At 55.0% G+C, this 27,265-nt stretch overlaps 1 protein-coding gene across 1 annotated transcript in view; it reads left to right on the top strand.

Moving 5' to 3' along the window:
* Positions 1-26,930, top strand: part of PADI2 (peptidyl arginine deiminase 2) — a 43,916-nt gene extending 16,986 nt beyond the window's left edge. Inside the window, exons 4-16 of the mRNA XM_053898911.1 lie at positions 2,793-2,854; positions 4,930-5,047; positions 5,502-5,627; positions 11,219-11,397; positions 13,116-13,219; positions 13,933-14,044; positions 14,561-14,668; positions 17,409-17,560; positions 19,458-19,602; positions 20,546-20,639; positions 22,350-22,435; positions 23,130-23,258; positions 23,906-26,930. Coding sequence (XP_053754886.1) covers positions 2,793-2,854; positions 4,930-5,047; positions 5,502-5,627; positions 11,219-11,397; positions 13,116-13,219; positions 13,933-14,044; positions 14,561-14,668; positions 17,409-17,560; positions 19,458-19,602; positions 20,546-20,639; positions 22,350-22,435; positions 23,130-23,258; positions 23,906-24,139 — 1,649 coding nt within the window. The 3' untranslated portion in view covers positions 24,140-26,930. The remainder of the gene's footprint in view (positions 1-2,792; positions 2,855-4,929; positions 5,048-5,501; positions 5,628-11,218; positions 11,398-13,115; positions 13,220-13,932; positions 14,045-14,560; positions 14,669-17,408; positions 17,561-19,457; positions 19,603-20,545; positions 20,640-22,349; positions 22,436-23,129; positions 23,259-23,905) is intronic.
* The last annotated feature ends 335 nt before the right edge of the window (positions 26,931-27,265 follow it).

The raw sequence follows: 27,265 nt of genomic DNA on the forward strand, positions 1-27,265 counted from the left end.
TTAAACTGAACTTTGGAGGAAGCTTTGAAGGGGGAGAAGTCCTCGGTTGGGCCGCGGGTCATAAGAGGGCCCAATTAGGTAATGCCTGAATATCCTAACAGGAAGTCAATGAAACGTGTCTGAAGTTAACAAATCGAGGGAAAGCAACAGAGCATGTTACTTAGCACCATGGAGATTGCCTCAGGCAGGTGAGGGGATGGGATGGACAGGAAACTTATTTTTCTTTAGGAGCTGTTTGGTGCTATTTGATTTTTTTTTTTTTTTTTTTTTGCATTATGTGCAAATATTATATCGATAAAATGTTTTAACTTAAGGAATTCATCATGAGGTAGAACACAATTAAGTGCTTCGTAATTTCTGTCCTGTGATCCGCTGCTCTCGTGGACCCACCACTGCCATGGCGGGGTGCCACCTTGACCCAGAGACAAAAGCCACAGGGGTGCCAGGGTGGGGATGTGGCCAGCCCCTCTGGGAATGACCTTAAGGGGAGCAAATCTCCCCTTGAAGGCGGACTTGGGTTTCAGAAACAGCCCAAGGTGGAGATCAGCCTGAGACAGTGCAGGAAACAGGCCAAGGCCAGGGGTCTGGAGTCAGAGGCCCACCTGGGATGCCTGGCTCTGCACTCTCTGGGGACATCATGGTCACTTCCCTGCTGGGTGCCTCGGTTTCCTCGTCTGTGTGGTGAGGGTGGCAGGGCGAGTGATAACTCCTCCCTGCATGGCAAGTTCTCTGCCTCTGGCAAGGGGAACTGCGCACACAGGAGAGATTGTTACCTTGAAAAGCAAAGAAAGGGATTCCTTAAGGAGCCCGGGTCTGTGGCTGGTTCTCGGGGGCAGAGCTTCGGGAAGCCAACCTCGAGGAGAGGCCGCATTGACTGGGGAGTGTCCAGCTGGAACGTTCATGAAGGTCTGGGAGCCAAAATCAATACTGCTTTTCCATCTGAGACTTCAGTCGCTTAACAGCAGCTGGGGGCACCCCCCTTCACCACTTTGTCCCCAGCATCCTTACCCTGCACCAGCCTCCAGGTTATCAGCCCCATCTGCTGACAGGTGACATCTCTGAGGTTGGGTTTGCTCACCTGTACAACGGCAACAATAATATTTATCTCATAGGACCGGCGATTCCAGGGCAGGCACTATGCCCTGAATGCCCACTGCTGGGTCCCCATGCCTGGTATAGTGCCTGGAAATAGTAGATGACCAACAGTGATTGGCTGAGCAGATGGTCGATGGGAGAAGCTTACCTAATCATGCCCTATGGCACCTGGCATCCCTAGGGAGGCAGAGGTTGGGACCCTGGGGTGCTGCCTCTCCCAACAAAAGAGTACCCTAAAAGCTTCCCCTGCCCTGCCTCCCCCTAGACCCAGAAAAGCCACATTCAGGGAATCGGGCTATGGGCAAAGGGAAGACTTGAGTGTAATCCCCAGGGTGAGCCATCTCTGGAATGGTGACATCAGTGCCCTTCCTGTGCCAGGACCCTCCTTCCCACCCGAGCCAGGGAGAGAGCCTGCCTGCCAAGGGGACAGACCAGGAATTCATTCATTCCCACCCAACTCCTGCCCTCTGTCCAAGTCATGCTCAGGGTGAGGCCAAGCCCACGGGGCAGTTCTGGGACCTGGACTAGCTTGTCCCATTGTGTGACATCCCCATCACCTTGGGACAAGCTCCCCTGCCCCTCCCTGTTAGTCTCTAACTCAGGGGCCATTTGGCAATATCTGGGGACGCTTTCATTGCTGAAATTGGGGGGTGTTACTGGCATCCAGCAGGTAGAGGCCAGAGATGCTGCTAAACATCCTCCAGTGCACAGGACAGTCCCCACAACAAAGCATCCAGCTCGAAATGTCAGCAGTGCCTACTGTTGCAATTAGTACACCTCCTCCGACGAGGAAGGGCCCCATTTTGCAGGTAAAGAACCTAAGGCTCAGAGAGGCTGTCTAACCTGCCCAAAGTCACAGAGCTCGTAAGCAGAAAAGCAGGGTTCAAACCTAGCACTCTCTTGACACTAAATCTTGAGCTCATTTCACTGCCCCACACAGTTTCTGTGACACCTGTCCCCGGGACAGGCCTAAGGTCACCAAAGGCCCCTTCCCCAAAAGAAAGAATAAACAGGGACCTCACCCTGGATCTTCTATCTGACAGCCTGGCTTCTCGGGCACCCTGAGATCCAGAGGGGTTGGAGACCTAGTTTCCCACCCACAGTAAAACCCTGGGGGGAGGTGGGCGTTCTAGAAGAGATCACATACAAATGCACCACCTGTGTGTGCACCATCAGGACAGAACACTGGGAAAGGCAGTCAGGAACCCCTATGAAAGTTTTTCAACTTTTTTTTAATGTTTATTTATTTTTGAGACGGAGAGAGACAGAGCATGGGCAGGGGAGGGGCAGAGAGAGAGAGAGAGAGAGACACAGAATCCGAAGCAGGCTCCAGGCTCCGAGCTGTCAGCACGGAGCCAGACGCGGGGCTCAAACTCACAGACCGTGAGATCATGACCTGAGCCGAAGTCCGACGCTCAACTGACTGAGCCACTCAGGCACCCTCCCTGTGAAAGTTTTGTAAAATGTGAGCTTCAGATCTGACCAAACACAGTGTGTGTCCCAGGTCTGCTAATGCAACCTGTTCACACAGGGCACACAATTTGGCCCCTCTGAGCCAAGGCTCCTAGACCTGTAGAGTGAGGTTCAACCCGCCCACCCCCCAGAACTGCCTGCGGAACAGTGAAGTATTGGGAGATCCCTGGCCTACCTCACCCTGTCCGGCAGGCTCAACAACTCACCCATGTGTCTGTCCCCAGAGATCTCCCTGGATGTGGACGCAGACCGGGACGGCGTGGTGGAGAAGAACAACCCAAGAAAGGTATCTAGTTACCAGGGCAGACGGGGCTGGCATGGGCGGGGGGGGGGGGGTGCCTGGGGGCAGAGCCCCAGGATGGATCCCGTAGTTCTCCCAGCAGACAGCTCCCCTTTTACAGAGGAGGAGACTGAGGCCCAGCACAGGCTCCCGCACACGGCATACCCGTGGCAGAGCTCACGGGGGAGCCGGGCTCCGTCCCCACCCCCCCCACAGGATGGGACACTAGTTTGTGGAAATAATGACCGTCCTGCCCCAGAGAAAGTGCTGCCAAAGCATTTGCTCTCATTATTTCCACCCCCCCATTTTTTTTAATTTTAAAACTGAACGAGGGGGACTGTCAGGAGGAAAGATTGCATTAATCGTTCTCAGTTCAAGTCATATATTTTTTCTCACTTTAGAGGAGAGAGCAAGTGGGGGGAGGGAGGCAGAGGGAAAGAGAGAGAGAGAGAGAGAGAGAGAGAGAGAGAATCCCAAGCAGGCTCCACTCTTAGCCCAGAGCCCAACGCAAGGGCTTGATCCCAAGACCCTGGGATCATGACCTAAGCTGAAATCAAGAGTGGGATGCTCGACCAACTGAGCCATCCAGGCTCCCGTGCATGTTATTTTTCATGGTGCACACACAACGCCTCTCTTTTTCTACTCATTCATTCATTCATTCATCATTCATTTATTCTCTTTTATCCTGCATTCCACACTCCCATTCTGCTCCCCCGCAAAGGGCCATTTTAATGGGCTCAAGGTGTTTCTTTCTGTTCTCATGATTCTTTTTTTCCTTTTTAAATTTTCTCTATTTATTTTGAGAGAGACAGAGACAGCACGAGGGGGGGAGGCGCAGACCGAGGGAGAGAGAGGCTCCACACTGTCAGTGCAGAGCCTGATGTGGGGCCTCGAACCCACAAACCACGAGATCATGACCCGAGCTGAGGCCGAGAGTTAGACGCTTAACCGACGGAGCCACCCAGGCGCCCCTGTGTTCTCATGATTCTCGTAGAACGCACAGTGTGGTTCGTGCGCGTGTATGTTTTCACTCGTGTCGAGAGCCTCGTGCTGTCCATTTCATGCTGCTTTTCTCCTTTGCCCTCAAGCCGGTTGTTCAGCTCCACTGGTTTCGCCCTGCGTATATCCAGGCGGTTTGCTCCTACCTATTTTCCATTTCCTGGCCTTCTACGTCACCGATGTTTTTGCCAGGGGCATATGTTACTTTCATATGCCAGTTCATCCCCAGAGAGGACGTGTACGGTGCCCTCAGCGTAGACCCAGGGCAGATGCTCAGGGCTGGAGAATCAGAAGGGCCTCCAGGAAGAACGGATGGCCGTGCCACAACCAGGAGGAGGAGTGGGGTTGGCCAGGTTAGGGGGACACAGGAGCACGCAGTGAGCACAGCGACACGTAAGGGCACAGGCCTGAGAGCTGGGGGAGCAGAGCGAGCGAGGGGGAAGGTGGAGGGGGGCCGAAGGAGAGCCGGCAGGTCTCGCCGGGCCTTGCAGCCTGCGGTGAGGGATCGGGACTTTATCCTAAGTCAACAGGGAGCCCCCGGCAGGGCTTAAAGCAGGAAAGCAACATGATCTGGTTGGAGCTTGTTCCAATTCGGCCCTGGCTGCAGCGTAGAGAATGGATCGCCTTGCAGGTCCCATTTGGACCACTCAGCATGTCTGCAAACAGCTGGGTGTCTGTCCGTCCAGGCATCTCCCCGTGATCCCCTGTGGACTTCAGAGCCTGTCATAGAATGTCGGCGGGCTCATTTCTCTGGCCTCCCTCCGTCTCCCTGCCTCCACCTCCTCCAGGCACAAGCACACCAGACACAAGGCTCATAAAAGCCCCGGTCAGTTTTCCTATCTCTGGGTCTCCCTCTGCCACCGTCCCCCTCCTGAGCTTACCTCCAGTGCTTACACTGCCCCTCTCCGGGCATCAGATGGGGAGTTCGCGTTTGCCAAGTGCCCCCTGCCCCTGATGAGCGGTGACTGCTCTTTCTGGCATCCTGGGGCTGTCTCTTTGGCGTCCCATGGGATCTGCAGTGGCGCCGGGAATCAGACAGAGGGTAGACAAGAAGGCACTGACCTGTCTCCCTGCCGACGCAGGCATCCTGGACCTGGGGCCCTGAGGGCCAGGGGGCCATCCTGCTGGTGAACTGTGACCGAGACACGCCCTGGTTGCCCAAGGAGGATTTGAACGACGAGAAGGTCTACAGCAAGGAAGGTACCAGCGGGACCCACGCTCGGGGTTGGGGGCAGGGAGAAGCAGTGGAAACACTCCTGCTCAGTCCTGGGCCGGGCCAAGGCAGAGGCTGGAGCGACCTTCAGTCTCCTGGGGATGGTGGACTGAAGTATCCACTCTTGCAAAAAAAAAAAGACAAATCTACGAATGTGGTTCAATCGGAACCACATTTTTTAGGAGTTACACGTACTCATACACCTAGGGAACGGACTGGAAGGAAATTCTCAAGAGGTCACAGGAGATCATGGTATTGGAGGTGATAACCGGGTTTTATGCTTTTCTGCAGTTTCCACAATACGCATGTGGGGGGGGGGCGTGCGGGTTCTGTCTTGATGGGAAAAGTGAGGGTTCTTTGCGAGCCAACAGTCCAGCCGCACGTCTCTTAATTCTAACCTCCCCGTGCATCCCCCTGCCCCGCCCTCCGCCCTCGCCACAGACCTCAAGGACATGTCCCAGATGATCCTGCGGACCAAAGGCCCAGACCGCCTCCCCGTGGGATATGAGATCGTTCTCTACATTTCCATGACAGACTCGGACAAAGTGGGCGTGTTCTACGTGGAGAGTGAGTGACCCCTGCCCTTCTGAACGTTTCCGTCCCTTCAAGCGCTCACTGAGCTAAGCTCGCCGGGGCCCAGCTCTGCCCTCCACCTTCCCCAAAGTTATCCCCACCTCTGCCCCAGGCCTTCCCCAGACGCCTCTGTGGAGTCTCCTGTCCTCCCACCCCTTAGCAGTTATGGCCCCTGCGGGTGCAGGTGACTGGAGAGGGCCAGGATTGGCCTCTTAGAAATAGCCACTGGGAGCACTCTTGTCCTGTGAAGTCACGAGGCCCCAGGGATGGGCCTCTCCCGCCTCAAAGGAGTTGGTAGTGACGCAGGTTTATGTACAACCTAGAGTCCCCCCTTCCCCATGAACCAAAGGAGGAAGGGCTTTTGAGGTCCATCACCTTTCTAGAGCCACATCACCTTCATGATATGCACCCATCACTTCCCTGGGTGTTTTCTGCCCATCTCGGACTTTCTGGAGCAGAAAACGACCTCTGACTCTTTTTTTTTTTTTTAGTGTTTATTTATTTTCAAAAGAGAGAGCATGTGCATACACAAGCAGGGCAGGGGCAGACAGAGAGAGAGAGCGGGGGACAGAGGATCCGAAGCGGGCTCTGTGCTGACAGCACAGAGCCCCCCATGGGGCTCAAACTCACAAACCGTGAGGTCGCGACCTGAGCCAAAGTGAGACGCTCAACCGACTGAGCCACCTGGGTGCCCCGGCGGCCTTCTAACTTTTAAAGTGTCTCCGATGAGGTTCTGGGCACCTTTGCAGAGCTGACCCCTTGCTCCTCTTGATGGTGACAGGGCACCCTGGGTCCCCGCTGTGCAGGGAGCTTGCTTCCACCGCAGAACTAGCCCTCACAGCTGCCCGCTCTGTCTCATTCTTTCTAGAAATACATGTTGAGCCCCCTCAGTGCCAAGTGCCATTCTCAGTGCCGGGGTCCTGGCAGTGAACTCTGCAGTCCCGGCCCGCCGTGGGGGAGGCGATGGCCTAGTGAGGGAGACCTGATAAGGAGCACAACTGGAGGGAACGATACCCACCGAGTAATAGGGAACATCAGAGACAGAGGGGAGGCCTCGCTAGCCTGGGAAGGTCTGGGAAGGCTTCTCTGAGCAGGTGACATTTGAGCTGAGACCCAAATCAACAATGGGGAGGAAATAGCCATTCATGAGCTGAGGGAAGAGTGTTCCAAGCAGAGGGAACAGCACATACAAAGCCCAGAGGAGCGGACCAGCTTGGGGCGTTGGAGGAGCAAAAGGGAGACCAGAAGTGGTGGCTGTGTTGGAGTCAAGGTCAGCGATCTGGGCAGAGGCCAGGGCATGCAGAGAGAGGCCTTGGATTTTATTCTGAGTGCAGTGGAAAGCCATTAGAGGGTTTAAGCAAGGGGCTGTCAAGATCTGATTTATGTATTAAAAGCCTCTCTCAGCAAAATAGTTTGCTTTGCAATTTGCCATGATGTGGGGCGGGGCTTCCCCTGTGTGCCCAGCTGTCTGGGGGGCCCCGGATCTCCGGCCTACCTCTGGGGCCCGCCTCTGGACAGGCTTGCTAGAACCACGAGGAGTTGGTCACGGGGGCCCTGGACCCTCACCGCGGGGGGTGATTTAACCAGGACAGCAGTGGACAGCGGCCACCCAAAGCCAGTCCTCCCTCTGATCCACCCTGGGCCCGGACAGTGACCTCACACAGGTTGGAACGTCCCCAGAGACAGGCCGGCTCTGCTGCCCCAGGGGGCCGGAGAGGTTGATGTTTACCCCGTCCAGTCCAGGGTTGCCACAGTGACAGGGGCTGCCGGCGGGACCGGGCCTCCACCTGTGCCTCTCGACCATGACGTTGAATTGTAACGCAGGATGATTTGCTGGCGGTGACACCTGCACGTTATCCAGAGGGCCCTGTTTGGTAGTGGGCGCGGGTTGCCGTCTGGCCCCGCGATCACATCGCGGCCCCTCACTTGCCATCCGAGATGGGCCCTGTGTAGACAAGCACCTTGAGGCTCCGTCGCCCCGTCTGTCTTATCTGGGCTGCTGTCCCGAGGGGCGAGGGGGGCCCGTTCCTGACACGGCGACGATTCCAGAATAGTTCCCCACAAAATGTGGAATCTTGGAAAGAACAGGTGGGGGGAAGGGAATAATCCATCTGTGACGGTTTTCTTTCCTTCTGGGCAAAGGTTTTCGGGTTTGGTCAAAATCTGAGTACGGCGATGGGTGAGAACGTGTTGTGTTACATGAATGCGGTGTTTCACCTGTGTCCCCCAAGGGCTGGGGGCCGGGCTGGAGGCCAAGGGACCCCAGGAGGGAACTCCGGAGCCTGGGAGGTTCAAACCCTGCATCTGGGCAAGTCTGCTCACAAGCCCACGCCCTGTGAGTTCATCTGGGACGTAGGGATGAACTCCTACGGGTTCATGAACATCCCTGGGTCAGGGATGAGAGGCCTGACCGTCCCTGCTCACGGCAGGGATTAAACAAGGAACAGATGTCGGGTGCTCAGCGCAGTAGCCGGCCCGTGGAATGCTTCTAAAGGTGGCACCTGTTGCTTCTGTTGGGATTATTCTGACGATTATTCATTACAATCATTGCCATAGACAGAGGTCCCCAGTGCTGTCAGGCAGACACAGGTATCTGTGTTCCAGCCTCAGATTCTGCCCCAGGACCCCAACGTTGGGGCCTGACCTCGTCCTCTAAGGATACAGTGACCAGCGTGCCCCAGTCTGCCCAGGACTTTCCTGGCTTTAACACAGAAAATCCCTCCTCCTGGAAACCGCTCAGTCCCCGGCAAACCAGGACAGTTGGTCGCACTATCAAGGAGCCTCCTTGGGAGGTGGAGTGGCTCCAAAGTGACCAGAAGGGTTATGCCAACCCATACCACGCGCCGTCCGGTAGGGCCAATGCCTGGGGCCAAGGAGAGGTCAGGGTGGCTGGCAGGCCCAGCCCGAGGCATGTGGGCTGCTCAACAGAAGGGCATTGTGGCGTCCCGCAGGGAGAGCCGGCCATGCCCAGGCGGCCCGCACCAAGCTGGGGACAGGGGGGGAAGGAGGCTCCTTGGGACAGCAGCTGGATTGTTCCCACCAAGGAATCGATCCGCCCGGCGCTGACCCAAGTCACCAGAAAGAGAGAAACATAAATTGCAGGCCTCGAGGGGGAGAATACCACCTGCAGATGGGCAAGAAGGTGTCCTGGCACCTGACCCAGCTACCTGACCAGACCCCTTCCCTGCCCAGGCCCAGGCCGAATGCCCAAGTGCCCAGAGTCCTGGGGAAGCTTTGGAGCTTCCTGCGAAGACAGGTCCGCTTCTAGGCCTGAGCCCTCTCCCCTGAGCATCAGTGCAAGTTCAACCTGGGACGTGCAGGTGGGCCTGAGGGCCTGGAAGAGAACTTTCTCAATTACGTGCACCCATCTGGATCTACTTGGTGATCGGGAGGTACTCAGGGCGCACGCCGTCGTTTCCGGGTCGGGCCGTGACGAGCTCCTTGGCACATCCGGTGTCTGAGTCTATCTGCCTCGTTTCTTGGGCCCACCCAAGGCAAGGTGAGGTGAGGTATTATTTCTTCGCCTTCTGTTCATAAGCCGTTCAGTGAGAAGGCCCTGAGGTTCGCAGGAAGGTCGGTGCCAACTCACTGACGGGCTCTTGTAATACGAATGCCAACGGGCCCCAGCTGGGTTACTGATGGTTACCCGGGGTTACTGGGTTTCCCTAAGTTACTGATGCTGCGTCCTTTTATCTTGCAACGACTTTGTGGCGTCGGTGTTATTATCCCCATTTAACAAACGGGCGAACTGAGGCTCAGGGAGGTTAAGTGAACTCCCTAAGGTTTTGCTTGTGAAGCTAGAGCGGTATTTGAACCCAGGTCTCTCTGACTCTGGAGGTCATAACCACTAGGGTCACCTGCCCTCAGCGAGATGAATAGGTTAACCAGACCTATACCAGGGTCTAGTTGAGCATATTGTCCTAATGTGAGGAACTGTCCTGAACCCGGGCTTCGGAGATTCCTCCATTTAATTTACAAGGGTTTTTTTTTTTAATGTTTATTGATTTGTGAGAGAGAGACAGAGTGTGAGCAGGGGAGGGTCAGAGAGAGAGAGAGAGACACAGAATCCGAAGCAGGCTCCAGGCTCTGAGCTGTCAGCACAGAGCCCGACGCGGGGCTCGAACTCACGAACCCTGAGATCATGACCTGAGCCGAAGTCAGATGCTCAACCGACTGAGCCACCCAGGTGCCCCTTAATTTACACGTTTTCATCAAGCACCTATTTGTACCAGGACTGTCCCGGTGACATGTTCTAACCCATGGGTGACTGGTCATTCATCATTACCATTGTTATTGACAATGAGTATTAAGCTGAGCCTGATTCTGCCCTTCCAGCTCTGCAGGGCATAAAGAAACTCCTTCTGGAAGCTCTGCATAGGGTCCTACCTCCATGCCTTTGGCAATGCAAGTATCTCCTCTCCTCGCCACACCCCACCTCTGCCACCCTAAAGGGCCTCTCAAAGTCTCCCTTCCTCTGCTCACATGCTTCCCGCCCTGCCTCCCTTCCCCTACCCTCCCTACCCCAGTAACTGCCGGGATCTCTCTCCTGTGGCTCACTTATGACGCTTCCCACACCCGCGTGACCTTCTCGTTGGCTGAGCACCGTGCGTAGACCGAGAGAGATGCTACATCCCGACCATTTCTATCCTTCCCCAGAGGTCCTTGCCCATGCCGGCAACACAGTTGTAATTCAATACGTGTGCTCTGGCCTGAAAAATCTATAGGGCATGGCGCGGAAGCCATTGGTTCATTCGGTAGATATTTATTCAACATGAACATGTGCCACATTGGCTTTGCGCCCAGCCAGGCCTGTCTCTGCCCCCAGGTGGCAGTCTCTCAGGGCCGACAACTAGCCCCCAAGATCATACTCCCTCAGAGAGTCTGTGATGGGCAAGGAGGGGGGGCTGCAGACGCTCCACACAGAGCCCCTGCCTTGGTCTCTGGGGGATCTGGGCATAATTCCCAGAAGGGACACACATCCAGGCCTGGAAGGAGAGGAACAACCATTCCCAGCGGAGGGAAGAGCCACGAGAAGGTACAGCCAGAGACCACGTGTGGTTCTTCATGCCAACGTGACTTCTGTTCCGCAGACAGGAATTTGGGGTGCAAGTGGGCACAGCGACGTTTTGTTTATTAAGGGGGAAGGGAGATTGGGGTTCAGAATTACACATGAATTTGTGTCCCAGCTTGGCCACTCACTGGCTGCGTGGCCTCGGAGAAGCCATTTCCCTATCCTGAGACTCGGGTTCCTTATCTGTAACTCAGGGACGTAATGTCCTTCCTCCACGCGGCTAGCTGCTCAGCCATCATCTGCTGCCATTTTGTGTATACCATGGCGGGGAGGGCTAGCTCATTTCATAGGCGAGGAAGCCGGGAGCCAGAGAGGTCGTCTGGTTCCACGCCACATGGCGAGCGGGCCACAGTGCTGGGACATCGAACGGGCCATGGCCCTTCTGGTGGCGTTTTCTGCTTGTGCTTTTCTCCCTAAGTCTAGAGGACTAGTTTCTCTGCCGTCTCGCCCCCTGCCCCACTGACACTGCTCCCTGGTGGGGGCGGGGACCTGACATCGGCCCTTCTCCCTCCAGACCCTTTCTTCGGCCAGCGTTACATCCACATCCTGGGCCGACGGAAGCTCTACCACGTGGTCAAGTACACGGGCGGCTCCGCAGAGCTGCTGTTCTTTGTGGAAGGCCTGCGTTTTCCCGACGAGGGCTTCCCGGGCCTGGTGTCCATCCACGTCAGCCTGCTGGAGTACATGGCCGAGGTGAGGGCTCCAGGCCTCCAGCATGAAGGGCTGCCTCCGGGGACCAGGTGGAGTCCTTCCAGAGGGTCCGTCTCGGGGCCCCCACTCGTTCCACTGCCCTCCAAGCCTGGACCACCCCAAGCTTGGAGACCTAGATGCTCCCCCCACCCCCCCGCCCTGCCAGGCACACGTGTCTGCGAGGGTCCTCGGAGCCGTGCGCTGGGGACCCTCCGGCTTGCCGCACCGACTCCCCAGGATTCCCTGTGCGTGACGTTTCTGACATCCCCCACGTCTGTCCCCCGGTCTGCCCTCCCCCCTGCAGTAGCGTGGTTCCGAGGCACAGACCCCTCCTGGTTAGCGCAGGGAGCAAACTGGGCCACACACGTGAGGTTTATCGACTACTCGTGTGCCCCGCTTTTCTCTCCCCTCACCTGACTGTGGGTTACACCAACTCTGACCCACAGGCTGAACCCCAAATCCCAGCCCCAGGTCACACCCCCGCCCTATGGCCACATATGTCACCCATCTTTGTTCTTGGTTTTGGGAAACCGGACGAGAAGGAGGGCACCTGCCCCTCTGGAGGAGAAGTGACCCTCACTTAGATGTATCCTGCTGACAAGGATCTTAGGCCCAGACTCCCACCTCTCGGGCCCAGCCCGCTTGACTCAGATACAGGGAGGGACCTGGCTCTCGTGCCCACTGTCAGGTCCAGACCACTTCGGGCCAGGACACAATGGGCTCTGTAGAAGGTGAGGCTGGGTCTAGCTCAGACTTCTGAGAACAGGCTCCCGAGTCAGACTGCCCGGCTTCGAGCCCTCGAGACACGGGGCGGGTGAATTTGCCCCCGTGCCTTCGTTTCCCCGTCTATGAAACAAACGGCAAATTTTCTCCTTCTGGAGCCGTTGCGAGCATCCAAACTTGTAGGAACCCATTCCTCAGAATCCCTCAGGTCCCTCAGAAGAAGAAAGGCAGGAAAGGTGACGCTCACCGGACGAGGTAAGGAGAAGGCTTCTGTTCCCACCTGTGCCTGGAGTAGCCTGACCATCGGGGTGTCAGACCGGCCCCCCTAGTGGAAACCAGCAGAGATTGAAAAAGCAGACCCAGGCAGGAAAGGCCAGCGAGGCCCATAGTCCCGTCCACTCCCGCCTTCTCTGCCAAGGGCAGGCGCCGTTTCCTGTAGGTGTTCAAAGCCAAGTACGCAAAGGAACCCTGGAGTTCGCTTGTTTTCCCTCAGGTTCCAGGCAAGCCTTCTGAACATTTCCTTAAAGAACAACCTGGACGTTGCAAAATTCCCCCCAAACATTTGAAACGTTCACCTGTAGAAAAGGGCAAGGTGCCCGGAGCAGAAGCAGAAGGCCCGGGGCCGGCTCGGCCGTCCTGTGGGCCAATTTCAGGAAGTGGACTTCGATGGGGCAAGATCTGATAGTGACTGCCTGGGTTCAAATCCAGGCTTTACCCCTTGCTGATCACGTGCCCGTGGGCAGCCGCATAACAAGCCTGTGACTAGAGGTCTGTGACTCAGTTTCCCCACCTGCAAAGCAAGGGGTTATGATAGTATCTACCCCCTGGGGTTGCTGTGGGGCAGAAAGGAGAGGGCACATGTGACGCTACCCCAGGGCCCGGCACGCGGCGCGCGTTCAACAAATGTAGGCTGGTTGTCGATTCCACCCGCTCTACGAGGCAGGCCTGAGACGCACCCTGACCAGACTCTGTGATCCCCTCCTTTGTCCCGTGCCCAGGAGATTCCCCTGACACCTATCTTCACGGACACTGTGGTGTTCCGGATTGCTCCGTGGATCATGACCCCCAACATCCTGCCTCCCTTGTCAGTGTTCGTGTGCTGGTAAGCAAGCAAGGGGCTAACGCTGGGGCTTTGGGGGCAGACAGACCTGAGTTCAGATCCTGGCTCTGTCATTTACCGCCCGTGTGACCTTGGGCGACCCGCGGGGCCTCTCTGTGCCTCCGTTGCTCTGAAATGCTGACATCACACAGTCACCGTGGGCATGAAAAGAAGCAGGCAAAGTATTAATCCAAGGTCTTGGTACAGTCTGTGCTTCAAATACGATAGCCATCATTTCTTTTCTCATTCTCGCCCGTGTCATCTGGTTGGGAACCTCCCATGGGTGTTCAGCTCATCTTAGGCAGCATTTTTTTTTTTTTTTTGAGCATCTATTATGTGCTAGGCACCTGCAGCAAAAGGAGAGGCAAGGAAAAGCAGGGCCTGCATGGGTGCCGATCAAGCCCAATGGGACCCTGAGGCCCCGGACCCATCGCCTGCCTCTAAGCTAGACACAGCTTTTCTTTGGAAATCTGGGAAGGTGGGGGCAAGAGTCCCCTTTCTCGTTTTATTTGTTTGTGACCTTGGCAAACGCCGCGACTAGAGCAATTCGCTTGGCCTTGGCTCCGCCTTTGCAAAGGTCACTATGAACGCATTTGTGGCCTCATCTGCCCAGCACAGCCCGGAGGTGCCAGCTGCTTGTTGCCACCTCGGTTGGACTGGTCCTTGTCCCTCCTCACCCTTCCTCCTGGCCTCCCTCTCTGCCCCAAACTTCTCAGCATGAAGGACAATTACTTGTTCCTGAAAGAGGTGAAGAACCTGGTTGAGAAAACCAACTGTGAACTGAAGGTCTGCTTCCAGTATGTAAATCGAGGCGACCGCTGGATCCAGGTGAGGAGCCCCGGGCTGGGAGGGACGTGGGCCATGGCTACACAGGGAGAGCTGGCTTCATGTCAGGGCCCTGGCACCCAGCAGCTCCATGTATGGGAATTCTGCTGTCAACTCATACGTGCACATGTGCACAGAGATATAAATGTATAAGGCAATTCACTGCAGCATTGCTCCTTATAGCAGCAAAAGACTGTAAAACAACCTAAATGTTTATCCACAGGCGACTGGGATATGGCATGATGGGCTAGCCTTACTGTGGAGTACTATACAGCAGCTAAAAAGAAGCCAACCTATATATACAGAATGCCCTTCAAACAAAGATGTTACTTGCAAGAAAATGTACATAGGATGTTATTGATTATGTTTTAAGAAGTGGGGTTGATATGAGTACAAACGTGCTTGGAGCATGCAGAGACTATTTGAAGAAGGATATGTAAGAAACCACTGCCGTCGTTTGCTAGTGAAAAGAACGGGGGAGGCTGGCTTGTCTGACAGCTCTCCTTGGTGTCCCCACAGGATGAAGTTGAGTTTGGCTACATAGAGGCCCCCCATAAAGGCTTCCCCGTGGTACTGGACTCCCCCCGAGATGGATACCTGAAGGACTTCCCAATGAAGCAGCTTCTGGTGAGATGCTGAGGGCCACCTTGGGGTGAGGGGCAGGGGAAACAATCCTGAGGACTCTTACAGCACAGAATGGTCAGGAGACCTTGGGCATCCTTGACAAATTAGACTGTGGCCCAGCACCTCCATCTTCTCCCCTGCAGAATGGGTCAGTTGGGATAGTGACCTCCAAGGTCCTTTCCTTGGAGAATTTTCTCATAGGAAAGTGCGACACTACCCCAGGGCCTGACACACCCCAAGTGCTCGATAAATGTTCTATTGTTATCGCTTGCACCCACTTGGGAAGGCAGGAGTGAAAAGCACCCTGACGTGACTTTTTTGATCCCCTGGCTAAAAAGTTTTCTCGTAGGAGAGTTATCTCACAGGAAATGGGAGCTATGGGAAAGAGGCGGGGCAAGAACCCTAACTCCTGCCCCTGCCCCACCCCCCACTGGCAGAAAAATAAGTTCCAAAGAGGAAAATTATAGTGAAGCCATTGTCGAAAATCATGGTTCCAACTTCAAAGCTCATTGAAGCTGTGGTTTTTTAGCTTATGTGTGGTTTTTTGTTGTTGTTTTGTTTTTATTTAGAGAGAGAGAGCAGGGGAGGGGCAGAGAGAGAGAGAGGGGGAGAGAGAGACAGAGAGAATCTCAAGCAGGCTCCACACCCAATGCCGATCCCAACACAGGGCTCAATCCTACAATCCTGGGATCATGACCTGAGCTGAAATCAACCAACTGAGCCATCCAGGTGCCCCAGTGTATGTGTTTCTTGAAAGCAATCCGACCCCCTGATTCTAGAGGCCATCGCCACCCCACTTATGCCCTGACCCACTGGCAGAATAAGGGCAGAACCGAAACCTGTCTCCTTTGTCCTCACCTTCCACCCTGAACAGGCAGGGGATGCTTGGATGGAGCAAGAGGCAGAGACGGGGATAGGTCAGGGGGCTTTCCCAAGGTCACATGCATGGCAGCCTCTCCTGGAGTCCCGAGAGGGCCACAGGGTCACGCCTACTTCTCGAGAACCTTCCCTGACCTGGGGCCCTCGCCACGGTGAAATGGTAGAGCCTGGCCTCGCGTCTTACCCTCCTCAAGCCTCAGTTCGCGCATCTGCAGATGGGGATAGAAACCGTATTGTTGTGAGGACTGAAGGCACATCTGGGGCATCCTGGCGCACCTAATACAGTGGTCATTACTAGCCATCATTATGGCTGTCAGTCCCCAGTCCTAGACATCGTCCTCGGTGAGGACTGTCCACTTCTTCCCACACTGTGAGGGGTAGAATCAAACTGGCCGCCAGCAACGGTGGCCGCAGCCGTGAGAACCGAGGCCTCCCAGCTCCTGCTCCCACACTCTTCCCGGGTCACCACCTGCCTTCTTTGTTCCAGGCTGGCCTGGTTCCAAGGCCCCGGGCTGCATTGTTCCCGGAGGCCTGGGCCAAGCCCGGCTTTGTGCTGCCATAAAACCCAACTGCTTCGGCTCCCGGCAAATTACACCTTGCCATCTGGGGCTCCCAGGCGAGAAAGCGCTAAGCTGCAGCCATCCACCCCACTGGGCACGGCCGTCCCTTGAGCCCTCGGCTGGGCCAGGGCAAACCACGTCTTCCCACCCCACGGGATTGTTTTCTTTTCAAACAAGAATTTTTGTCAGGCAAGCTTCGTCCCGGCCCCAAGGCAAGTCTCCAAGCAAGGCCCCTACTTTTTCACCAAAAAGTCAGGGCAGGAACCTTAAAATTCAAGAGTCACTAGAGGGCTATATTATGTGTCAACTCCAGTTCGTTGGAGCTCTGTGCTAAGAAGGATTCAGAGGCTGCCTCTGGGCTCAGTGAACAGATACGGTTGGCTGGGAATGGGTGGGATGGTCTATATGTTGCGTGTCCGTCATTCCCGCGTGTATCGGTCAGCTTTTCCTCAGTAAGGCTGCAGTAACAAACAACTCCCAAATCTTAATGGCTAACGACTAACGGTCCATGTACTGCTTGAACTCGGCAGTGACTGTTGGCTGGTTACCTGCAGTCCGGCTTCCTCACACCTTCCGCCTTCTAGAGCCCCAGCTGCAGGAGCGGCCCCCAGCCTGGGAAATGCCATTCTCCTAGCACAAGGGGAAGAGAAAGAGTCGGCCGGCACACGCGGTGGATCTCACGGCCTCTGCTCTGCCCTGGCACGCATACTTCTGCTCACGTGCCAGTGGCCAAAGCAAGTCACACGACCAAGTCCAACACTAGGCGGGGAATTCTATTCCTTCCACGGGGAGATACCCACATACCAGCCACGGCTCAGGATGCAAAGTCTTCTCACTGGGAAAAGGGTAGCAAGTTGCTGGGAACAACGATACAATCTACCACCCTCTCTCTCCGGTATCTAATCGGATGCCTCTTTTTTACAGCTTGGGAAACCGAGGGTCAGGTAAATGAAGCAATGAGTGGGGATTTCAACAGCACAAAATGAGAACTAACTCTGAAGTCACCGATATGTCTCTGTGTCTGAGAAGAAGAGGCACATGCAGAGACCCAGGGCACACACACACTAAAACACACTTGTATACCGTCAGGCATGCCCACCCTTACACCAGCGCGCCCACGAACTCAGCCTCCCCGTGCCCAGCCCCCGCTCTTTGGCGGGAATAAGAAGACCATGGGCAAGGCTCTAGACGCTAAGTGGCAGATTAATAAGGTGGTGAAAGAGTAGTCATCAGATGGTGGCTGAGAGGGGGCTGAGGACCTCGGGCTCCAGGAGACTAATGATGGGTGTATGTCCCGTGCCCAGGGCCCAGATTTCGGCTACGTGACCCGGGAGCCCCTCTATGAGCCTGTTACCAGCCTCGATTCCTTTGGGAACCTGGAGGTCAGTCCACCAGTGACTGTCAACGGCAAGACATACCCCCTGGGCCGGATCCTCATCGGAAGCAGCTTTCCTCTGTAAGAGAAGCCAGGGCGGGGCTGGGGGGGAGCAGGGGTGGAGGAGTTATTCTTTCTCTTTAGGAGTGGCCTGGGCTGCTCACGCGTGGAGTGATGGGCTGGGAGAACGAACCCCTTCCACAACTCTGAAAAGATGCAGACACGCTTGGAAATGAAACCAAGTTGGCCTTTCTATCTTAGCATGACTTAGGATCTAATATAAAACTAAATACATAGCTCGTCCCCAAATGGGAGGGTGTGTAGTGAGACTATAAACCAGGTAGGGAAGGGACAAAGGAGTCCGTAGAAGGTAATTGACAGAGAATGAGCGGGAGAGTACCAATAAGTCCTTGGGGGTGCCCACGCATAAAAGAGGGCTGGGAAGACGTGGCCCTACCCCAAAGCACCAGTCCCTGGCTCCCTGGCCTGTCCGTAACACCATCACTCCCTCCCCGGGTGACCCACTTCCCAGTGAAAAGGCAGATTCTTTCTTGATCAGGACAGTCAGTGGGAAGAGCGATCGGCCTTCATTTCACAATGAAGAGCTATCGGTCCTCATTTCACAAAAGGGCTGCCAGGAACCTGCCTATATGGGACGAGCCAGGATTTGGCCACCAAGTCCCTCTGAGCCACACAGGATGCTCTACCTTCTGGGAGGAGGCCACCGGCCAGGAAGTGACCATTGGTCTAGCTTCTTGCCACCCTCCACTCCATAGTCACTCATCCATTCAGCAGGTATTTTCCAAGTAGCAGCCAAGTGCCAAGCCCTGTGCCAGTCATGGCGTTCTAAACATGAAGCCCAGCCCCGCCTTCAGGGAGACAGTGGAGATCACAGACACGAAACAGAAGGGGCAGAGGAGGGACATATACAGTGATAGACAGAAGCACAGGGAGCCAGGGGAACCCAAAGATAGGTCCCCCTCGGGGAGTTCAGGGAGGGCTCCTTAGAGACAAATACTTCTTGAGGGCCTCCTCTTCCGGGCACTGTTCTAGGCTGTAGGGATACAACAGTGAGCCAAATAGACAAAGCCCAGCCCTTGGGAAATTTTCAGCTAGGGTCGGAGGAGTACAGAAAATCGGCACGGAAGCCAGCAAATAAATGAGATCCTTCTGGAGGCTAATAAGTGCAATGAAGGAGATAGGATAGGGCTACGTGGTGAAGAGTAAAGTTAGCTTCCGTGGGTTTAAGGAAATGACTTGGGAATTGAGGCTTGAAGGAGAAGGGAACAGCCATGGGAAGATCGGAGAGAAAGAGCATTTCAGATAGAAGGAACAGCAAAAGCAAAGCCTTGGGGGATAGCGAGCAGAGCGAGTAGAGCAAGGAGGAAGGGAGGGAACGGAGGTAGCAGACCTGGGCAGCGGCCAGATCAGAGAGGAATTTTGGCCACTGCAAAGGCCTGGAGTCATAGTCTCAGGGTACTGGGGACATCGAAGCCCTCAGAGAGTCTAACAGGAAGCGCTTCCTGGAGGAGGTGTTGCTTAAACTGATTAAAGATCGAAGATCAGTAGAAGTTAATGCAACAAAGAGGCACATGGGCTAGGGCAGGTTTTCGAACTGTGCCTGTGCCCTAGCCCCCTCCAGCAGTCCAGGCAGGACCCCTGAGCACAGAAGCTGGCCTCTTTCTACCCCGTGACACCCTCAGGAACTGAAGGGGCTGGAGGCTGGGCTCCGTGCCATCCATTCATTCAGGCCACGGCTGCAGCCACGGCCTCCTTCTTTGCCCCTGGGCACAAACGCCTTCCTGTGCCTGCACCAGGATCTCTCAGCCCTGAGCCTCAGGCTCCTTCCCGTGACTTTGGCTGATGCCGCCCTCGGTACAGGCTAGGTCCCAGAGGCTGAACTCCTGCAGGCCCTCTGGTGAGGCAGGCACAGCGGGAAATCCCCTGAAGAGCTACCTCGTCCCCACCCCTACCCCAGGTCCGGTGGTCGGAGGATGACCAAGGTGGTGCGGGACTTCCTACAAGCCCAGCAGGTGCAGGCACCCGTGGAGCTCTACTCAGACTGGCTGACCGTGGGCCACGTCGATGAGTTCATGACCTTCGTCCCCATCCCAGGCACAAAGGTGAGCTGGCCGCTGAGGCCTGAGTGAATAGGATGGTGGAGAACTCGTGTGCTACCAGCTCTCGTCAGCAGAGGGCAGGATCTAGAGGTAGTGCACCGCAGAGAGGAAGAAGGAAGTAGGCTCAAGTCGGTTTGCACGTTGTCGCTGTGGCAGGGTCAATTTTTAACCCGATATACCAAAATATTAGCATTTCAACATGTCATCGATCTGAAAATTATTAATGAGAGATTTTACATTTTTTTTTTCAACGTTTTTTGTTTTTTGTTTTTTTTTTTTTTATTCATTTTTGGGACAGAGAGAGACAGAGCATGAACGGGGGAGGGGCAGAGAGAGAGGGAGACACAGAATCGGAAACAGGCTCCAGGCTCCGAGCCATCAGCCCAGAGCCCGACGCGGGGCTCAAACTCACGGACCGCGAGATCGTGACCTGGCTGAAGTCGGACGCTTAACCGACTGCGCCACCCAGGCGCCCCAAGATTTTACATTTTTTTATTCATACCAAGTCTGCAGAATGTGGTGTGTACTTTACCCGGAACAGCACGTCTCAATTCAGACTAGCCACAGAGTTCAAGTGTCCAATAATCACAGGGCTAGGGGCTACCGTAATGCTCTGGAGAGCTGTGGGGCGTGGGCCTGGGGCTCTTTTGTTTTCTGAAGGGAAAGGAATGGCTGCAGCGGCATACCCTGGGAATGTTATACAAATGGCCCGGCCTCTTGGCCACGTGGAGAAGCTCTTCCATTCTGCCCGAAGCCACTTTGGACTCTGAGCTTGGACTCCACGGCATTGCGGAGAAAACCCTGCCAGGCCGTCTGTGCCACTTGGCACGGGGAGGCCTGAGACCAGAGGCAGACAGGGCTCCGAGTCCCTGGGGGGGCGGGCTCCCTCGTGCTCCTCGGCCACTTCCCTTCTGTGGACACCGTCCCTCTGGACGTTCTCCCACAGCAATTCCGGCTGCTCATGGCCAGCACCTCGGCCTGCTACAAGCTCTTCCGAGAGAAGCAGAGGGAGGGCCACGGGGAGGCCATCATGTTCAAAGGTGAGTGCCCACGGGCCCTTGGCGGGGAGTGGGGAGCTGAGCCCCCAGAGAGACGCCCAGGAGGAGGGGGCAGAGCACTTTGCCCCTGAGCATCCGGCTCCAGTTTCTGGGGGTCCGGACGGCTCCGGGCTGTGAGGTCACCATGGTGGGAAGCAGCCCCGGCCTCTTGTGACCTTCGCCGTGGTCAGCTGGACCATCGAGCTGCCCGCTGCTCCCTATTATCAGCATACACATTTAAAGTGGACACTTTAAGTGGCACCAGACCCCAAAAAGAGCTAACTGACCTGTGATCTGCATTTGAGGAGCTTGAAAGGGAGATAGAGAAAAATATACGTAATGCAGTTGGGGGACAGGAAGAAAAGTGGGAATAGCCTGACACGATCTACAGCCAGACGTCGTCACTATCAGTCCCAGAGTGAGAAATTATCTGCTTAATTTAGGCATGCACTTAACTGGGACAGATGCAGACGGAGACTAGGTGTGCTCTTGAATTAATTATGGAAAGAGGGAAAGCTGATCGGCTGGAGACGGCGAGCCAGGTTACAGAGGGCGTAACAATTTCTTACACGTTTTTCTTAAATTGCTTTTTGTCCCTTTTCAGGTTGGTATCTCCAGTCTGCCTACTCCCAAAAGTCTGCGTTCCTAAGGCTCGTTGATACTTACGTACATCACTGCCCTCCGTATCCAAAGGCAGTGCTCTTGATAGTGACTAGGGGCCAGAACAGACAAAGCCAATTTAAGACCACTGTCCTGTTTTTATTCCCAACCGATGGGGAATTTTTTTTCTTGGCTTGGCCAGCATGAGTCTGGATTTCCTGGAGGCTTCTTTACACAGTAAAAACACCCCAAAGCTACCCATAGGATATAGGAGCCATTATCTTTATATGGACAGGTCCAAGCGGCACTGTGGAGGCAGCACAGGTACAGGGTGTGACAGCCCCAGTCTCTTTGCCACTGACAGGCTGCAAGATTGGGAAGTGCGATGGACCAGCCAACTCTTCCCAGATCAGGCACCAAAAAAAAAAAAAAAAGAAGAAGAAGAAGAATTAACAGCTTAGGTTCTAGAATCAGACTGCCTGGTCTGCATACAGGGTCTGCCAAAGCTAAAAGACCTTGGACAAGTCATTTAGCTTCTCGGTGCCTCAGTTTCTTCATCTTTCTTGCGAACAGCTACCTCCTAGGAATACAGGAAAGATTCCTGAGTCGATCCATGTAAAGCAGCTAGAAGAGTGCTCAGCGAGCGTTAGGCAGGACTAATCAGACCAAAAGCCGTGCGTGGAATAGGAGGAGGCAGGTGCAGGCACACACCAGGGCAGGGGCCAAGCATGAGGCAGCTCTAGAAAACAGCAAGGGCGACCTCTGGGCCTCCTGCTTTCGCCACACTCACCCTGGGCAGCTGCTGGTCCTTAGAAGCAGGCTCCGGCGGGGGGAGACCCAGGTACCTACCTGGACCACTCCACCCTCTGGCCAGAGATAAAGCCTTCCTTGGCTCAAGCAACATGGCCTGTCCTGGAGAAGGAAGTGTGTGTGCTGCCCTCCCCTGCCCTGGGGTTACCTTCCTGGGTCCCTGCCTGTCCCCGGCCCCATCTCCTCCCTCCCAGCAGTTAGCCCAATAGCTGGGGGCGGGGGGGGGGGGGGTGCTGACAGAGGGGAGCACCCAGGCTGGGAACCGGAGGCTCGACTGTCCCCTGGGACCTCTGACTTCCACAGGCTTGGGCGGGATGAGCAGCAAGCGAATCACCATCAACAAGATTCTGTCCAGCGAGAGTCTCGTGCAAGAGAACCAGTACTTCCAGGTGAGGCCAGAGCAGGGGGCCCTGGGAGGGATGGGGTTGTGCCCAGTGACGCCTCTCACGTCCTCAGGGCTTCCATAGGGAACGACCGAGGGTTCAGGGTCCAAGACGGAGGGAAGGGCCTCGATGAGCCTCCGGTCTAGCCTCCCTGCTTTGCTGCTGTGCCAAAGCTGGGAGCTAAATGGAGGGACAAAGGCAGGCTGTGGCGGCCCGCGGAGGCCAGTAGCAGACAGGAGACCTGGGAAGGAAGGTGCATCAGGCAGCGCTAAAGAGCCAAGGGTTCTGTAAGGCCCATGACATTGGGGGAGGCGCACGCCTTTAAAATATGATGCAAGCCTCGGACTTGCTTTCTAGGAAATGCGTGTGTAAATATATGCCCTGGATTTTAATGTTTTCTTAGGGGATCAGCGCTCCCTGAAGTTTGCTATGGATGCATCCCCCTTCTGAGTCCCTGTCTCATTTCCACCAAGCGTCATTCTGTGACCTTCTTCTGTCTTGTTCTCTTTATTCCCACCGTTACTGAGCCCTGGTGGGAGGGGCACTGGAGAGGTGGCGGGGCGCTAGGTAGGTGCTGGAAGTCTTCCTGGAGTGCTGGGGCCCCAGGTGTGATGCTGCAGACAGGAGCAGGGTCGACGCAGATGGCAGGAGTGTCCCCGGACTTGCCTACCCTCCCTTTCCGCCCCCCCCCCCCCCCCAGCGCTGCCTGGACTGGAACCGTGACATCCTCAAGAAGGAGCTGGGGCTGACAGAGCAGGACATCATCGATCTGCCCGCTCTGTTCAAGATGGATGAGAAACGCCAGGCCAGAGCCTACTTCCCAAATATGGTGAGGCACGCGGGGCCCCAAACATCGTCAGGGCCAACCAGGGGCAGCCAGAGCCAGAAGGTCCCCTCAGCTAAGTCTGTGGGTCGGGAAGTCCAGGTCCCCGCCCTGGATGAGCTGCTGCGTGGCCTCGCCCATCCACCCCAGGCACCTGTCCTCTCGGGGCCGCGTTCCCTCGTAGGGGTGAGAATGCCCCTCCTACAGCTGCCTCACGGGGGTCCCGGGAAATCCTTTAACAGATCGGAAAGGGCTTTCCGAGTTAAAAAGACCTTTATGGACAGGAGGGATCCTTGTCGTCATACAGGAGAGTCTTCTATGAGAAGGAGGGAGGTTAGAACACACACACAGATACCTATCGATGCACACGCAAATACTCACGCGCCGATATGTACACATTTGACCACGTGCGTGTGCGTGTGCATATTCCCACGCGTGCGTGCAGAGGCAGGTTGCCTGGTTTTTCCACCTCAGCTCTGCCACGTAGGAGGTTGCTTCGCCCCATCGGTGCCTCGGTTTCCTCATCCGTAAAGTGGGGATAATCACCACACTCGCATCGTAGGGTAGCTGGGAAGGTTCAGTGAGCTTCGCACGGGGCCCAGGCGAGTAGTAGGCGCTCACTAAACGGAGCTGGTGCCTCACCCCCGTGGCAGGTGAACATGATTGTGCTGGACAAGGACCTGGGCATCCCTAAGCCGTTCGGGCCCCAGGTGGAGGAGGTATGCTGCCTGGAGACACACGTGCGCTCCCTGCTGGAGCCCCTGGGCCTCTGCTGCACCTTCGTGGATGACATTTCGGCCTACCACAAGTTTCTGGGCGAAGTCCACTGCGGCACCAACGTCCGCAGGAAGCCCTTCACCTTCAAGTGGTGGCACATGGTACCCTGATCTCAGGGGGCTGCGGTGTGTGGGTCTCAGCTCACCCATAACCCGTATCGTGGCTGGGCCCGCCCTCGTGGTTCTTTACGATTGCAAGATACCCTTTGGCAGTAACTGTCAGGAAACTTTAGGATTATTACCTGCGGGACGGCACGCTTGGGGCCACACAGCGAGGTCACAGGGAGAGAGAGACCACACAGGCCTGGGGTTCTGCTTTTTGGGGGGGGGGGGTTGAGGGTGGGGGCCTCGGGTTTTGCGGGCTCGCTCCTATTGGTGAGCTTAAAACATAAGAGCTGGAATTTAAAGCACAGGAAGAGGGAAATCCAGGGGCCCAGATGGTCAGCTATAGAAACCAACCAAATCTAAAACAAAGGAGCCTGGGGGGAGGAAGAAGCCTGGCTTTTTATCTAGTCCTGTGGCTGGCAATATGCCTATTGGAGATAGCCTTCTCTAAAGTGGCTACCTCAGCAATCAAAGCTTAAGTCAGGCACTTGAGCCACCGAAGAGAAAACCCAACTGTCAGGGCTTATACTACAGGTGCCTTGACAATTCCCTCCTCCCTTCCTTCTCCAGACTCCTTGAACCCCCCAGAGCTTCCCCTTGCCCGGCAGGGACTTGACAAGGATTCTGTCCCACTGGAAGCAAGAGATGAGGAATCTGGGATATCTGTACCTTGTCATCTCTCAGAAGGGCCCTAGCATCCACCCAAACCACCCTGGTGAGCCTCAACTCTGTCCTTCCTGAAAACAGCCGTGCACTTGGCCAGTGTCTGTATAACCCTGATACGAAAAACAAAAAAGAAAACCAAAACTCTGTACCCAAATCATTCCCCCAAAGAGTCCTTAGTCTCTTGTCCAAAATTGAAAGAGGGGAGAAGGGAAGGAGGTTCTGGAGGCTCTGGGATCACCAGTTCTGGTAGCCATGCCCTGAAGGTCAAGTTAGATCCCATGGAAAGGGACCCTGGGCCCCCCCCCCCCCCCAGACATACCTTGAACTGCTGACATCATTTCAAATTCAGCACTCTTGGGGTGTCCAGGTGGCTGCCTCCAATTAGTCATTCCTTCCCTGCCTCGCTCCGATCCCCTTGGCTTTCTCTCTGCAGTGTAGACACCATTGACTAGCTTCCCTATTCCCTGAGGGTCCAATCGTTTACCTTAGAACCTTCCCAGGAAGCGGATTTTATCAGAACAGCCTTCTCCATTTTCAAGATGCTCCTTATACCTCGTCTTTCTGATGGACACAGGCTCCCCCAAGTGCTTGATCCCCCCACACCAGCATCCTTGTGCCCAAGAGTGCAGTGCGTGAAGACACCTGGGCTCCACCATAGCCTTCTGCTTCCTGGTTCTCCAGTCTCTGGGCAATCCCTGACCTCCCTCCTTTCCTGCCTCTACTTCCTATTCCTGACGCCATCCCTCCAGGCAGCTAGACAAGGACTTTTTCACCACCAGCCAAGCTCAGCCCTGCCCCCCAGGATACAGTGAAAGACCCACCTGTCCTCCCCAGATCTTAGACTCAACGTGTAAGGACCTGGCCTGGCCTCCAGCCGAACAGCCAGTTCTGGGTCAGCAGCTGGCCTCAGACGGACCGTCTGTCCCATGGAAGTTCACCAGTGCATTTGCTGAGCAACCACTAATTTGGACACAACTAGATTAATTCCCTGGCTCCAACCAGAAAGACTCAGTTTCAACTAAAAAAAAAAAAAAGTGTAGGGCCAGCTGATGTCAGGAGAATAAGTAAAGTATAATTCCACTTTGAGAGTTTAAAAAGAGCCAATTTATAACCAATGAAAAGGTTATACATCCGTCTTCTTGAGAGAACAGGATTTTTCTTCTTGGCTTATGTCATTCATTCTATCAGCAGGCATTTGTTGCAGGCCTACTAAGTGCCCGGCACAGTGCTGGGCTCTGAGGATATGGTGGTTAGCAGCAGACTGCACCTTGTCCTTGCTTCGTGGAGCCGGTCAGGTCTCCAGATGCAATGCCCACATCTAAATGGCCAGCTTTTGCCATCTCAGTGCTGCGCTCTTTAGCAATGCCAACCTGCTACATTCAGGAGATGCACAGGGCACAGAACTTCCTGTAAGTCACTATTTTAGATGAAGGTAGAAGGTTCTTTTTCAAACCAGCTTCCTTTCCCATCCAGCTGGGCCGGTACCACCCGACAGATCAGACCTCAGAGCTTTCAGAAGCTATCGTGCCCCCCTGCCTTTTGGGGCCAAAGCCCCAGATATCTGCCACCCCAGAGTGCCTATTTGAAGGAGTTTATCTGGAGACTTAGAGTTTGTCGTGTGTGTGTTTGCGTGTGTGTGTTCGGTTAATGTGGGGTTTGGGGTTTCTTTCATTTTTTTCTAGTCTACCTTAAGGGGAAGTGAACGCCTCCCATGTGGAGACAGTGTGTGTTACAGATTTTTCTAAAACTTCCCATCGGGAAGTCGGTAATTTCTGATGATTCTGGAGCCCCCAGGACTCAGATACCTATTATCTTGTTTGCCTCCCACCCCGTGTGACTGCCTTCCGCGTGCACGCCTCCCCCACCCCATGGACTCACTGCTCTTCCCCGCCCCCCACTTTCTCTAAATGTAGGCCTAGGATACACTTCTGTGTTGCAAAATTCAGCTAAGTTCCTGTTTCGATCTTTATTTTGAAATATTCTATGTAAGAGGGAAGGGGGGGTGTTGTGAAGAGGGCAAGAAGCAGGGCACAGTTTCAACTTTCTGGACGAGGCCATGATGGAGATCGAAAGATGTTTGGGGAAGAGCCTGAATAAATAGCAATAAAATAAACCATCAGAGGGGAAGTCACGTGTTGGTGTGATGTTCATTGTTGTTTCACGGACACAGCCTGGAGTGAAGCAGTCCACACATGGGCCCTGTCCTGGTGGGCTCAGCCCCTGCTCTTCTGGGCTCAAGGTCAGGGTTCAGCAAGGAAATCTCAAGAGTTTAGAACCCCCTACACATTCAATGCGTATGTATTACATGGCCACCACCCAAGGTCAAGACCAATACCCATAGTAAAGTCTGGCTATGTTTTTCTGGTGGTGTTCCCCAGAAGCAGACCCTGAAATAAGCATTTGGGAACAAATGATTTATTATTTATTAAGTCCGTCCAAAAGAAACCAGGAAGGGGGTAGAGGAAG

The sequence above is a fragment of the Panthera pardus genome, unplaced genomic scaffold (genome assembly GCF_024362965.1).
Source record: "Panthera pardus isolate Hobbes unplaced genomic scaffold, ASM2436296v1 HiC_scaffold_11, whole genome shotgun sequence".
Lineage (NCBI taxonomy): Eukaryota > Metazoa > Chordata > Mammalia > Carnivora > Felidae > Panthera > Panthera pardus.